At 37.8% G+C, this 15,453-nt stretch overlaps 1 protein-coding gene across 10 annotated transcripts in view; it reads left to right on the top strand.

The window, feature by feature from the left end:
- The window catches only part of hbp1 (HMG-box transcription factor 1), a 66,391-nt gene that overhangs the window by 37,578 nt on the left and 13,360 nt on the right, over positions 1 to 15,453 (top strand). For all 10 annotated transcript variants that reach the window (XM_041202373.1, XM_041202377.1, XM_041202369.1 and 7 more), the window contains 6 exons: positions 1,789 to 1,921; positions 3,834 to 3,945; positions 5,385 to 5,503; positions 6,929 to 7,091; positions 7,216 to 7,360; positions 11,236 to 11,565. In XM_041202373.1, coding sequence (XP_041058307.1) covers positions 1,789 to 1,921; positions 3,834 to 3,945; positions 5,385 to 5,503; positions 6,929 to 7,091; positions 7,216 to 7,360; positions 11,236 to 11,565 — 1,002 coding nt within the window. The remainder of the gene's footprint in view (positions 1 to 1,788; positions 1,922 to 3,833; positions 3,946 to 5,384; positions 5,504 to 6,928; positions 7,092 to 7,215; positions 7,361 to 11,235; positions 11,566 to 15,453) is intronic.

Genomic DNA, 15,453 nt, shown 5'->3' on the forward strand with positions numbered 1-15,453 from the left:
GGTCGATGCCGGGTGATCTGTCTGGTTTCGTTCCATTTTGTGGACTTTGTAACATTTTTGATACATTTGAGTGGCTTGCTAGGCCATTTCAGAGGGCAGTTCAGAGTCAACCATATTGTTGTGGGCCTGGAGTCAGATGTAGGCCAGACCAGGTAAGGGATGGCAGATTTCCTTCTATAAAGGTCATTAGTGATCATTATGAGGCTGCTTCAGCAATGAAAATCAAATAGTGTGATATTTGAATGGAGTCAATAGGTTGAGGGCAGCAGTCCCAGATAAAATAGAGTCATATACAAAAGCTACCTTTTCCCGTCCTGCCTCTTGAACTAACAGCTCAGCACAGTTATGAAGGGTGACTGACAGACACTAATAAATGCACAAATACCTCATGTTTCCCTACCTAACATCGAGGGCATATTGGACAGTTTGATAAAGTATATGTCTCCTTTAACATTTGTGGTGAACTGTTATCTGATAAAGGTGGACTGAATTCAAGAGAAATAATGGGTTGTAGTTTGGGAAATTAAGTAAATCAGAGAATGACAATTGTCAATGTTGTCAGTCAATTAAACTGAATGACTTTCACTTCTTTCAGAATTTCCTTTTTAAATGAATAGTATTTATGTTTTGATTACCCTAACTTACCTATGTTGCATTGAAGGGAAAAGTGCACATACAACAGTGGGTTTCAAACTTTTTTGTGTGCTGGATCTGCTGTATATATTGAGACATGACCAAAGGCCATCTATCCTAACTTTCAAGGCCTGTGTCAGCTACTTAAATGAAAATAGTGTTATTATCAAGGAGAATTTTGTAAAACTAGAACAGCAGAAAAGTGCTAATTGGTCAAGAAGTACAGAAAGAAAAATGTAGAAGAGTTCTTGAGACATTGTGTTAAAGTTGTGAAGCATTTGGGCTCCAAGTAGACAGAAATCCAATCTCACAATCCAGTGTTTCAACATTTGGTCTAGAATTTTCTTTGTGTTTAGAATATATCCCCATTTGATAGTGAAGAAAGCTACTTGGAATAAAAAATTAGACTTTTTTTGAATGCCAGTTTTACATGCGTAGAAGCAAGTGAGGCTGTGTCACCCGTCTACTGGACTGCCCCCAGCACATCTGAACTCCTCCATTGAAGACGCAATTTCAGACGCTGTGCAACAACTGGGGGCCATGATATAGCCTTGGCAAGTGCTAATGCGATTTATGAAAATTTGATTAGCTCCGGATCAGCTCTTCAACTAGTTTTAAATTGTGGGTCCAAGAATCCAATGGAGCCATTCTGGGATATACCTCTCCTCTCTTTTATTCCCTTCCTGTCCTTCCTCTCCCCATCAAGTTTCCACTGGAGTCACCTGAGAGTGTGTAGGGATGTTTCTCCATAATGTCATACAGTTTAGCTGGAAGGGAGACCTAAACTGAGCCTGCATATCTCTCAAAATAAGGAAGCAGATTTTGTATGAAAAAAAATTATAATAAAATTGGAAAATACTTTGAATATAAAGCACTTAGCCCATACTTCTGTTCCATATTAAAATTGTATAATGTAAAAAAAAAACTGTCCTTTAATGTAAGAATAATTGAATTTTCTGATAAAAGCTGCTTTTCACTCTTTTCAAATGTGCCACCCTGCCCCGCCCCACTGGTAGCTTTACTCTGTCCCAGAGTGGCTCCATTCATTTTAATGAAGTTGCAAGTTTAAATCAACAAAGTCTGAGTTATATTTGTTCAAGAAAGCATGCTGTACATTTAATTTTCACCATACTGTTACATTTGCATCTGTTTCAGATCTCCAGTGCATATAGTGGCCACAAGTAAAAGTTTACATTCCTATGCTCGTCCTCCTCCAACTGTTTCAGAAAGTGAAACTAACTTCTCCACAAGTCATTGGGAAGAACAGACCACTATAAAGCGAGAAAGGGTATGTTTGTTTAACATAGTCAGACTTGATTTGTAACTATACAAATGATTGCTGTGTCTGTGTAGGAGAGAGAAGCGGTAATATTGATAACGTAAGTTTTTTAATATTCTTGCTACTATATCCCAAAAGTTATAATTCTTGAAAGGCATATGTATTGTGCTAAAAGCAAAATACTGCGGATGCTGGAAATCTGAAATAAAAACAGAAGATGCTGGAAAAACTCTAAGTCTGACAGCATCTGTGGAGAGAGAAACAGAGTTAACGTTTCGAGTCCGTATGACCCCTTCAGAGCTGAAGAGAATTAGAAATTTGAAGAATTTATACTGTTTAAGAGGGGTGGAGCAGCTCAAGCAGGATGGAAGGTCAGCGATAGGTGAAGTCTACGTGACACCCTGGTCCACTCCTCCATCACCCCCAAAACCTCATCCCCTTCCCATGGCACCTCCCATACAATCGCAGAAGGTGCAACACCTGCCCCTGTTGTAGGGTCATGAAGACTCAAAACGACAACTGTGCTCTTCTCCACTGATGCTGCCAGACCTGCTGAGTTTTTCCAGGTATTTCTGTTTTTGTTTTTGTTTTGGATTTCCAGCATCTGCAGTTCTTTGCTTTTAACTCCTTTCAGGTGAATCAGTGCTTCACTTGCACCACCTTCAGTTTGTTCTACTGCATTTGCTGCTTCCAGTGCGGTCTCCTCTACACTGGGAGACTACACGCAGACTGGGTGACTGCTTTGCAGAACACTGTTGGTCTGTCTGTGAGCATGACCCAGTCCTTCCTGTCACTTGCCATTTCAGCACGCAATCCTGCTCTCACACCCACATTTCCAATTCTTGGCCTGCTGCAATGTTCCAGTGAAGCCCAGCAAAAACTGGAGGAACAGCACCTCATCTTCCAATTAGGCACTTTACAGCCTTCCTGACTTAACATTGAGTTCAACAACTTCAGAACATGAGCTCTGTCCTCTATCTTCAACCCCTTTTTTAATCCTTTTTTAAAATGTTAATTTTATTTACTTCTATTTTTATTCATTGTTTTATCCCTTTTTTCCCCAAGCACTGTCCCTCTCCCCTCACCTCCCCTAAAAGGTCACTTGTTCTTTCACAGAGTGCTGACCTTTGTTCTGCTATTCACACGTTCTACTTTCTCACTTTATGCCACTATCAGCACCTTCTTTAGTCTTCACTACTACCATTAACACCCCCTTTGTCTTGTGTCCATGACATCTTTGTCATTCTTTCCTTACCCCCCTCCTATCACTGACCTTCCACCCCACATGACCTGCTCCACCCCCTTTAAACAGTATAAATTCCATCACATTTCCACTTTAGCTCTGAAGAAGAGTCATAGGTATTGTGCTGTTTGAGAAAGCTTTCTAACTTGAAGTGAGAATTGAATTTATCGAGTACCCAAAATTCCTTGCAAATCAATTGGAAGGGAAGGTGCCATGATATAAGGGGAGGTGATGGCGTAGTGGTATTGTTGCTGGACTAGTAATCCAGAGACCCAGTGTAATGCTCTGGGGACCTGGATTCTAATCCCACCACAGCAGATGATGAAATTTGAGTTCACTGAAAATCTGGAATTTAAAGTCTGATGATGGCCATAAAACCATTGTTGATTGTTGTAAAGACCTATTTGGTTCACTAATGTCCTTTAGGGAAGGAAATCTGCTGTCTGCACCTGGACTGGCCTACATGTGACTCCAGACCCGCAGCCAATGCGGTTGACTCTTAAATGCCCTCTGAACAAGGGCAAATAAGGATGGGCAATAAATGCTGGCCTAGCCAGTGATGCCACATCCCATGAATGAATAAAATAAAATCAGTATATACTTATTTCCTCCACTGATTTTTAGTTTCATTTGTCGAGTGAGTGAAGGAATAATGATTTTTGCTTTATTTTGCAACAGGCAAGCAGTGAATCAGAGTCAGACATTTTCTGTTTGTCATCTCTGTCAGATGATGACGAACTTGGCTGGTCCCATTCATGGCCACAAACTGCATGGAACTGCTTCATGAAAGGTAAGGCTTTATTTACAGTGATTCATTCAAGTTAAGACTTTTATAGTCATTTATAAGAATGTTCATATGATCAGTATTAGATGAGAGTGTGACGAACCCCAAAGAAAAAAGGAAAAAACAACTTAAATCGGTAGTTGGAGGCTACAAACTCCAGTTCCCAGCGGGCTTCGGAGTTTCTGTGCATGCACCAGCTGGAGAATGGCCACAAATGTGCAGTTGCTGTCTTTCACGTCTTCTGACCGAGAAGCCAGTCCTGCTCACATGCGTAGAAGGAAAACAAACAAAAGTGAAACTGGAGGTCAAGTGACCTGAAAAGGAGCACCATTGCAGAGAAGGTGTCCCAAGGAACAGGACATGGGAAGGGGACGGAGAAAGTCTCAAACCTTGGGAGTGGGGCAGAGAATCTCCCAGAAGGAAGTCAGAGTTGGGACAAGGACAAGAATGTGAAACAAGTCCTGTTGAGTAGTATTGAGATACAAGAGCAGAGCAATTGGTTTTGAGTTAAAGAGAAGGCTGTGGGGAGCAGGCTTGAAACAAAGTGGGCTTGAGAAAAGCCAGAAGATCTGAGGAGGCAGCCGAAGATTGATGACTCCTTGTTGTGGGCCTTTGAGGCAATGGTGTTCTGCTTGGCATGGCCAAACATCTGTAAGTGTTCATGGAAGGTGAAGTTTGAGTGTATGCAGAGATCCAGGGGAAAGGAACATCGGAAGGCGAAAGTGAAACCCTGGGTGGATCCTCTTTGAAGGCATCCGAGTAGAAGTGCTCTTTGGCTGAGAATTCCAAGACAAGTTCTTCGAGCGTTGATATTGGAAGTCTTCATGAGAAAGACAGAGTTTCAGTGAGACTGTTTGGCTCACGGTGTAACAAACGTCTGGGGAGGAGGCTTGGGGATCACTGAGAAATCCATGGAATCTGCTTTGATGGCATCTGTCACTTGTTTTGGGGTCTGGTGTGTCCAACCACTGTTCGCCTAGTTCACACGTGTCGCATACTTACCCTGAATATTAGAGCATAAGATAGATCTTGTAAATTGCTATCCTTATGGATTTGAATATGTAAAGATATAGTTGGAATGAAAGAGTTGTGTGATTTGACTCATTTACTGGTGTTTGTATTGAAATCTTTCCAACCTTTTTATCTAGTGTACTGTAGTTCATTTTCTTTAACAAATGTTTTATTTTTGTGTTAAAAGTACACAAACAGACTTCTGTGAATGTGTTAAGTAATTGACCTCCACGGTTTCTGAAAAAAATGTTAGGATCTATCAAGCCAGGCTTCACTCTGGGATCTGACTTGTCCAGTGTTAACATCAGCTGGGATCGTAACAATGAGAATGGGGTGTTAATTTTAGCAGCTACAGTATTTTTGTATATTAGATATAATAATGTACGTTCCAGAATTTCTACTTGTGTGTAATCTACTGTTACTTGTTGTTACAGGGACACGTCTGCGCTTCCAGAAGGGTGATATTAGAGACTGGCAGGATGTCGAAGAATTTGCAAAACTGGAAATTAAGACTGAGGATGAAAAAGCTTTGAAAAACCACACACAAAAGCTGGTCAGTTTTTACTTGTTCCACCTTAAATTTTAGAATCATTTCTAGATGTTAGATGGAATAGATTTACAGCATCACAATGTAAAATTATTAATGAAAAATGTATGAATAAATTATTAATGTTCTCCTGGAGATTTAATCAAGCATTGATATTTTAAAAGAGATGTCAATATCCCAGAACAAAAATGTTTGTGAAGGTAGATATCTTATTGTGGTGTATAGTGGTTCTTCCCTACGTTAGGAAACTCGTAACTCTCTGCTGCTAGCTATTTCTAGTTTTAGTTCTGTAGTCAAGGAAATAAATTGTGTGTACTGCACCAAGGTATATACTGTTGTATGTTCTACTTTTATTAGCAACATCATTACTCTGGCAGAAATCCAAACTTTTGTGTGAATTCTGCTTGTGCTTTTATTTTTAGTTAAATAGTTGATCAGTATAATGTATGTAAGAGCTTAGTGTTTGAGACCATTTTACATAGGCTCAAACTCCATGGAGGACTGAATTTCAGAAATTTTAAATTGTATTTGAAAGCAAGAACAAATTTAAGTCTGATTATTGCATTTGCCTAAATGTGTAATCTTTTAACAATGAAATTATAATTAACAATCATTATAGTTTAATTTCTGATTGCGAGTCTCTGACATGTGCCTTTGACGTGGCTTGGATAATTAGGAGGAAGTATGGTCTATTTAAGCTACATTTTCCAGCCTTAGAAATTAGATTCTTGAGAGTAAAATGCATTTCTTAAAAGATTTTCCATTGCATCTTTTGTTTTAGGAATTGAATGCTAGGTTTTTTTGGTGTGCTCATGAAAAGTCTTTCTCCCTCCCTCCAGAAGCAAATATTGTTACCTGATTGACTTAAAAGAAAAACTAAAGCTCAAGTACAAAGTACTGAACATTGAGCTTATTTACTTCGTCCATTTTTTCCCACATACGAGAGGATTAACCACTAACATCCAGTGGTGGGAAATAATTGACTGTATCTTTAAGACATTTCTGTGGTCAACTCAATAAAAAATTGCACTGTTGGTTATGTATACTTGTCTTATGCAGGGAAGATTTTAGTAATAATAGTTATTGAGTATGAATTTAAAATCTGTGACTTCTGAGACTAAAATAGGGTTCTTCAATTTTTACACCCGACCTTCTCCCTGATGGGGATGTTTTGAAGAGTCCTTTGGAGAGAGATAGGGAAATGCTCGCCTTTCCAGTGGTATACCACTTGGTGGTATATACACTACCTCTGTACTGAGTCACATAAGTCAAGAAGTTCCAAGATTTGGAATCATTAAAGCACTGATGAGTACTGTCACAGAGGGAAGAGTATTCAGGAGTGGGAGATGTTTCATCACTGAGCTGTGATAAGATTTTCTCTCTGTCTTGTGGGCTAAATGTGATGTTAAAATAGTTTGTTTCGTTCCACAGAAATATAGATATGGATCTGAAGGCCTGAAGTTAGTGGCTCATACAGAAACAGTTTCCTTTGGACGTTCAGTGCTGAAATTAACCTTTGACCCTGGCAAGTCACAAGTTGGTAAATTGACTGTTGAATGCAGATTGGATCATCCCTTCTATGTGAAAAATAAAGGTCAGAAATATACTATCAGTATTATAATTATTTTATTTGCTGATTGCCAACAATGTGGTATAGATAAACTACTTTTCTACCAAAATGTAGAATACAGATTTTTTTTTTCTTTAAATAAATACAGGATGGTCTTCCTTTTACCCCAGCTTAACAGTGGTTCATCATGGAATTCCGTGTTGTGAAATGGAAGTTGGAGATGTCTGTCTACCTCCTGGGCATCCAGATGCCAACAATTTTGATGATTCTGGAGTTTTTGACACATTCAGAAGGTGATGGAAGTATATTTGACGCAATGTTTTATTTACAAACGATAATGTCTTTCTCCCTCACTACTTTCATATAAGGGGGCTCTGAAATTTCAGAAATACAATAACTTATATTAGAACTAATTTGAATTTAGTTTTTATCTGTGTTGTAAATCATGTATATATGTAAAATTATAGAGTTGCGTATTAAGGGTGTATGAGAACTAATATATTAAAAACAGGGACATTTCTATAATGACCAGTGAGGCTAACTTCATGTATTTAATTCTAAGTCATTTGTTTTATTGGAACCAGGTAATTGTCAGGTACAGCTGAAATTCCACTTCCACTGGGTTTCATCAAGTATAATATTGCTGTTTGAGAACCAAAGGCAGAATAGGTATTACATTTTAGAAAACTAAAATTTGTGCCTTGATCTTCACAGTTGTGTTCAAGTTAGTTTTATCCATTCAAATATTACTTTGTTATAATTTGGAACTGTTATTGATGCATTGATTTATCATTGAGTAAGTAATTTTAACATTTCAGGTTAATTATAGAACTGTAGACTTATTTTGTATCAAAGTGTGTTAACCTGGAAATGCAGTGTTTTAAAGCAATGTGCTGTGCCACAAAATGATGGGATTTGCATTTGGACTAAATGTTTTTCCCATGTGCTGAGTTCTTGATCTTGACACACACCATCAGAGAACTGCAAAGCTGAGGCAGGCGATTCCTCAGGGAAGAGAAGGCAAAATCAGCAGACAATTAACTGAATGCAAAAACAGAATTACCTGGAAAAACTCAGCAGGTCTGGCAGCATCGGCGGAGAAGAAAAGAGTTGACGTTTCGAGTCCTCATGACCCTTCAACAGAACTGATTTTTCTTTACAAGGAGAGGGTTGAAATATAAGCTGGTTTAAGGTTGGGGGGGAAGCGAGAGAGAGAGAGAAGTGGGGGGGGTGGAGGAAGTGTGGTTGTAGGGACAAGCAAGCAGTGATAGGAGCAGATAATCAAAAGATGTCACAGACAAAAGAACAAAAGAACACAGGTGTTGAAGTTGGTGATATTATCTAAACGAATGTGCTAATTAAGAATGGATGTTAAGGCACTCAAGGTATAGCTCTAGTGGGGGTCGGGGGGCATAAAAGATTTAAAAATAATGGAAATTGGTGGGAAAAGAAAAATCTATATAAATTATTGGAAAAAAAACAAAAGGAAGGGGGAAGACACTCCACCCTGCTCTCTTGCCCACCTGTCTGTCCTTGGCCTGCTGCATTGTTCCAGTGAAGCCCAACGCAAACTGGAGGAACAGCACCTCATCTGACTAGGCACTTTACAGCCTTCTGGACTGAATATTGAATTCAACAACTTTAGGTCTTGACCTCCCTCCTCCATCCCCACCCCCTTTCTGTTCCTCCCCTTCCTTTTGTTTTTTCCAATAATTTATATAGATTTTTCTTTTCCCAACTATTTCCATTATTTTAAAATCTTTTGTGCCCCCCCCCCCACCCCCACTAGAGCTATACCTGGAGTGCCCTACTATCCGTTCTTAATTAGCACATTCGTTTAGATAATATCACCAACTTCAACACCTGTGTTCTTTTGTTCTTTTGTCTGTGACATCTTTTGATTATCTGCTCCTATCACTGCTTGCTTGTCCCTACAACCACACCCCCCCACTTCTCTCCTCATCACCCCCCCCCCCCCACCTTATATTTCAACCCTCTCCTTGTAAAGAAAATTCAGTTCTGTTGAAGGGTCATGAGGACTCGAAACGTCAACTCTTTTCTTCTCCGCTGATGCTGCCAGACCTGCTGAGTTTTTCCAGGTAATTCTGTTTTTGTTTTGGATTTCCAGCAATAACAGTTTTTTGGTTTTATCTCTGAATTAACTTAATGCTATTCTTTTGTAGGTTTTAACTGTTACATCATGGGGAATATTAACTGAAGCCTTCCATTGGATTATCTGCTTTCCCCTCAAACTAATTTTGGGAAAACCTAAATGTGAATCATTTTCAAAACAGAGTTTGTGAAGTAAAATGAAAAGCTAGATATTAAAAAATATGCATAATATATAAGATATGTAAACATGAATTATTTTCTTGTACATTATGCAAAGGTAATTTTTTACAAATTTCAATACAACGTACAAATATACCTTTTATTTGTATGTGATTGTCCAAACTATTTTACACTTTATTGTGCTTTAGGGATCAGAAGGTGTTGTATTTGGATGGAGGTTTGTTTTCTAATTGAAAACATTTTTTTGCTGTTACTATTTTCCAAGGCTATTTGCATTGTTTAATTTTTACACCCAACTATAAGAATCTTCACAATTGGACACTAGATTGTGTGTAAAGATCCAAGTAAGAGCCAAAGTATTTTGTATCTGTTTTTTAAAAAAATATTGGGCTTTTTTACTTTTGGAGTAAAAGTTTGTAAAAGAAAAAAAATCAGATTTTTATTTGCTCCTGTGTACTTTTTTATTATTTGCCACTTTGATAAAGCCCAGTAACGTTTCTGATTTATAAACGAGGGTTACAGCTTAGTGCAAGGCACAATTGTCTTAAGCAATCATGCCTCTCTTGCATCTTCCTTCTGGCATTTCCTTTGTTTACTGACTCATTACCATTTTTATTGTTAGAATATGTATTGGTAGTAAATAGGCGAAGAATAGAGTGGCTTGGACATTGGAGTTTCTCTGCAATAGAGTTTAAGGAGCTGCGCAGTGCAAAGCTGGCAGGGGGTACAATTATAATGTGAACAGTTTACACAAGCAATTTTCATAATAAGTATGGAATTTATAATGGGACAAAATTTCCTTTGTGTATGTGTGTAGATCTGCTAACTCCTCCCCTTACTGCTACAAGTAGACAGTAAGCGTGCATGGTCCTGCTCAGATCACTGAATAGAAGGTCCCAGCACTAAAATGGCAGTACGAGTGTAACTACCATATATGTTTAAATTTTATTGCACTAGCCGTAGCTCAGTTGGTATCTCAGAAAATTGCCTTGATTGAAGTGTTGTAATTTTAAAACAAAAGAAATGGTGAGAAAGGGGATGCTAACATTAATCATTGTTCTTTGTGTAGAAATTCTATAAAGGTATATTAATGTTAAGACTCCTCTAAAGTTTATTTCAAGTTCAGTGTAACAGTTTTGGCACAAAGTGAATGTTTATCACTATTTGTCAGACCAATGTAAATTAGCATTCCATTTGAGTTTCCCTGTTTAGTTATTCTGGAACAACTGCACATAGGGAAAATCTATAATATAACTTTTTAACTCCCTTAGATTTTATGTTCCCTTACCCTTCTGCACACTCTAATAATTGAATGCTTGATTTTGTAGCTGTGAGGACAAGCAGTTTACAGGCAGCTGCGAGGAGGTACAAAAGAGAGAGTAACTTGGTTGTAAGGGTGGTATAAGTGGAACAGGGTGCACAGGTGCAAGATTTTCAATAAAGTAGATCGAAAATCTGATTGCAATTTGGATAGTAGAGAATTAGAGTTGGTTGAATTTCCCTGCAGTGCAGGCTGAGGAGCTAGGAGTATGGAATTGAGGTGCGACATCACCATCAATTGGTGGGAAGTTGCAGTTCCAGTATAACCAATTTATGTAGACTATTTATTACTAATGTAGATACAGGAAGGTAAAACGGGGTAAAGTTAACATAAAGGTGAGAAAATTGTAACAATGATAAAGATTTTAGCAGAAATACAAGATTTTTAATATTCAGTTATTCAAGCGAATACAGCATATACATGACAAGCCAGTAGGAAACTCTATTAGATAAATACTTTTCAAGCCGGATATTCTATTTAATACTGCTAGGTTTTTTTTGGGAATAATAAGTTGTGAATTTAGTAAAACTGTTACTATTTTGCACTGTGTTACAGCTATGATTTTACACCACTGGATTCCTCTGCTGTTTATGTACTGAGCAGTATGGCTCGCCAACGTCGTGCTTCCCAGACAAGTGGAAGTACAAGCAGTCCAGACTGTGAGAAATCAGAACGGATCGCAGGCTCTGTGCCTTCTGGATCACCACACCTGCCTTGTAATTCTTATAATAAATCCAGTAAAAGTCTAATCTCAGGGACTGCAAGCCAATTGAGCACCACTTCTCCCACAAATAACAAATGCAAGAGACCAATGAATGCCTTCATGCTCTTTGCCAAAAAGTATAGGGTTGAATACACTCAGATGTACCCAGGAAAAGATAACAGGTTGGTAATAAATAGATTTTAATTACAAAACTTGTAAATTTTATAAAATAAAGTAAAATAGCCTCATAAACAATTATGTTGCATTAATTATTTGTCACGTTTTTACAAAGCCCTACATTTTTGTATTGTAATAGATTTTTGCTTTGGAATCTCTTGGTTTATTGTGTATGTAGGAGGCAGAAGGAAGATGGGGGAAACAGAGGATTGCTGTAGCTTTTCCAGCTATCATGTTTGCTTTTCATCTTGTTAACTTTCTAAGATAGTTTTGCGATACCAAGTTAAAAAAGTACTGATCAAAAAGGCTAATATGATAGAGGATTGCATTCTTTTATTCCTTCCTACATTCCTGATTTTGGTGAGGGGATAGTGGTGAGTGGTTCCGTCTCTATCTCTCTTCCTTTCTTTGTGCCTTTCTAAGTCCTCCTCTTTTTTTTCATTTCCTTCCCCTTCAAAACATGCCCTGTCTGTAATGAGTTTTGTCCAAGGGCCTAGCAAGGATGATTGCTGTTGGGTAGATATTCCTGTAGAGTTACATTGCACCAGAGGCCATTTAGCTCAGTGTTGTTATCCTTCTGAATCAACCATCTCGCCAAAGGTGTTGGCCTCTTTCAGGGTTCAGGTAACCTACACAATAGCTTTCAAGTCCACAGAATTTACATCCTAGGTCCTCAGACCCATGAAGAGTTGCTACCTTCTGACCTTAAATGCATTATCCAGCGTGTTTAATTGACATTGGGATAAAGGTTAAAGATTTGGCATCAGAGTGACATATAAGTAATCTGCACTACTTTTCAAAATGATGAATAATCTAAGGGCTGCTTAATATTGCTAACAAGCATATTACCTTAAATGTATTGAATAATTACATTTTGATGGTATTGCTTGGATCTGCAGATGCTCTGTCAGCACACAAGTGCCATGAATGTGTTAAAAGTACTTGGTGAATCTGTTCAAGATCTTGGAACAAATTGACTATGATGGGATGCTAGTTTCCATTGTAATGCCAACAATTCGGTGTTGAGTGTCAATATTGAAACCTCAGTCACATCTCTTTTGCCTTTTCATCATTCTTTGTGAATTCAGGAAATATTAAATGTTTTCAAACAGTAGATGTATGAAAATTTCCAGTCTGAAATCTTTGCATGACAGTTTTAATAGATATTTAGTTTCAAACTATCAAGAGCATTATCCTCCTTGTGCTATTGTTTTGGTTCACAATCTTGTAATTTTATGGGGAAACCCAACTGTAACAATCTCTTCAGGCTCTGGCTTTGAGTAGCACCTCTACAGAGCTAGATTCAAGACATTTTGAGATAGCTCCAATGATTGATCAGACAAACATTACCTATGAACTGATAAACTTATTTTAGGCAAGGCCATTGGTCTATCTAGCATGTTGTCCTGTTACCTTTGTTTACTGTTTGATTTCTGTATAACATCATTTATAATGAAATTTAATAATCACAATTTTTTTTAGATACCAGGATGCTGTCTGTTTACTTTTGAGACCTCAAACAGGTGTACCATAGTTTCTAGTTTTTAGGCATTTATGCGTGGATGATGACGCCTCAGTGGATGCATATAAAGGGTAATCCACGGCCATTCATTTAGACATGTCTCGATTTGCTGAAGTAACAGGTTCTCGCAGGTTCTGCTTTGAGTCAACAGCACTAAGAAGATATCTAAAGGACTATAAAATTCAGACAGGAAAAAACAGTAAATAAATATAAGCACAATAGACTGAGTTGCCAGAACTGGGTGGCCTAAATTGCTAAAACTTGGTAACCTCTGCACTCTTTGGTATCTCTGCCCTAACGTTTACAAATTCAACCGTTTGCAGTGCAGCCTGTTCTACATATTTATTGATTTTAGTTTTCCTTGTTCTAAATATATACCACCTATTTGTGGAACTCTAATCATGGTAGAATTCTGTACATGGCGGACCACTTTATATAATCTCAAAATCTTCCACCATGTCTCCCCTTAGTTTCTTTTCAAGAGAGAAAGGTCTTAGCATGAACAGTTTTCCAATTAGCAGTGAAGGACTGATGCAAGCTTTTCATTCGGCTTAACAGTTGCCCACAGTTATTGTGAGCTTTTGAGCGGCTTTTTGTTGTCATCAGGCATTTGATCCAATGCAGTGCCTTCTACAGGGAAATGTTGCTGTGAACGGGGCATGAAATAGTGTTTATTTGCAGCTAATGACATTGAAAAATGCTCATTGAGCCATGCAGAGTCGAAAGCAGGAAGTATAAATGAGATACCACAGTTGGAAATTAAATTTTCAGTGCCAGATAGGTTGTTTGTAAGTAATTAATACTTAGCATGCTGTTTAAAAATTCACTTGGACCTGAATGCACCAGCCTGATTTTGGCATGTTTAGTGGTTAGTACAAGTTCAAACCTTTACATGGATTTCAATGCCAAGTCTGTCGGTAAGGTACTGGTGGAACAAAGCTTTTGAAAGAGCAGGGCAGATATGACAGCAGCTTCCAGATTTCTGCATTTAACCTGCGTGTGTGCAGTTTCTGGAATTTGCTGTTCAATTTACTCCATAATAATGTTAAGTGCTATCTCACTGTTATTAAGCAGGGATCACATAGAGAAATGATCTCTGCTTTCACTCTGGATAGAGAACAAAACCTTAGTTGATTTTTTTCCTTGACTTTCCTACAAATTGTGAAGGAATATAGCTCTAGCCATGGATAGCCATCTCTTAAAAGGAATTGTTATTCAGTCTTCTAATTGCTTATTTGTGATATATGCTACCCTCTTATCAAGGAGACCACTGATCCTTATTCTGCAATCTTTACTAACAAAAGACTTCTCTCTTCGTTAATGAAACTTTTGCTTGTTAAGTGACATCTATATCCTGGAGAATTCTAGGAATGAGCAACTGGACCATTTTATTTCAAGCTACAAGTGAAAAGAAAGCAAAAACTTAACCCTAAGAGATTAAAACAAATCCAAATCTGTGTATATTTATATAATAGGATGTTTTCCGCCCTAAAGCTTGGTATTCATCTCATTCCTTGCTGAACTGTCCTATAATATATTCCTTTCAAGTTGCAGACTGAATCTGATGGTGATGATGATGCAGATGCGATGTCACTGGCCTCTTTATATTGGATTTATATGCTGCTTTTCTTTACAATCCAAGATGATTTGCTGATCATATTTCTAATTCACCCATGAAATATTCCAAGAACTCTTTACTGTTGTGTTACTCCTTAAAATGTATACTAGACATCTCCACTTTATATTAAACTACATTTTCCATTATTCAGTCAAAAATCCAGCATATCCATGTCCTTTTGAATAAAAGCAAAAAACTGTGGATGCTGGAAATCCAAAACAAAAACAAAAATACTTCTGTTGAAGGGTCATTCGGACTTGAAACGTTAACTGTGCTCCTCTCCACAGATCTGCCAGACCTGCTGAGTTTTTCCAGGTATTTTTGTTTTTTGTCATGTCCTTTTGATCTTGTGTATACTGATTTTTATCATTTGACACTGCTGCCATTTTGATATCATCTGCAAATTTAGAGATCTTTTGAAATTACTTCAGTCTTATTTATATTAGCAGCTGTACATATCATACATAAATATGATAAATGGTTGTCTCAGTTCTCAGTCATGCAGTACATGACTACTAATTCCCAATCAGATATGTTCACATTATCTAAGACATGTTACCTCTTTTCAACCACCCACTTTTCAGTCCAATTCAGTATACTCTATACCTTAGATTAAGGGTTCCTAGCTAAATTTTCTTTAGCTACAAGCTACATCAACTTCATCAAATCTTAAGTCATTAACAGTATTTCGCAAGTATCGGGAGCCCATTTATAGGAAATTTTGGCCCAATGGCCTTTAGAATCTAGGAATTC

This window comes from Carcharodon carcharias, chromosome 13, assembly GCF_017639515.1.
Source record: "Carcharodon carcharias isolate sCarCar2 chromosome 13, sCarCar2.pri, whole genome shotgun sequence".
Lineage (NCBI taxonomy): Eukaryota > Metazoa > Chordata > Chondrichthyes > Lamniformes > Lamnidae > Carcharodon > Carcharodon carcharias.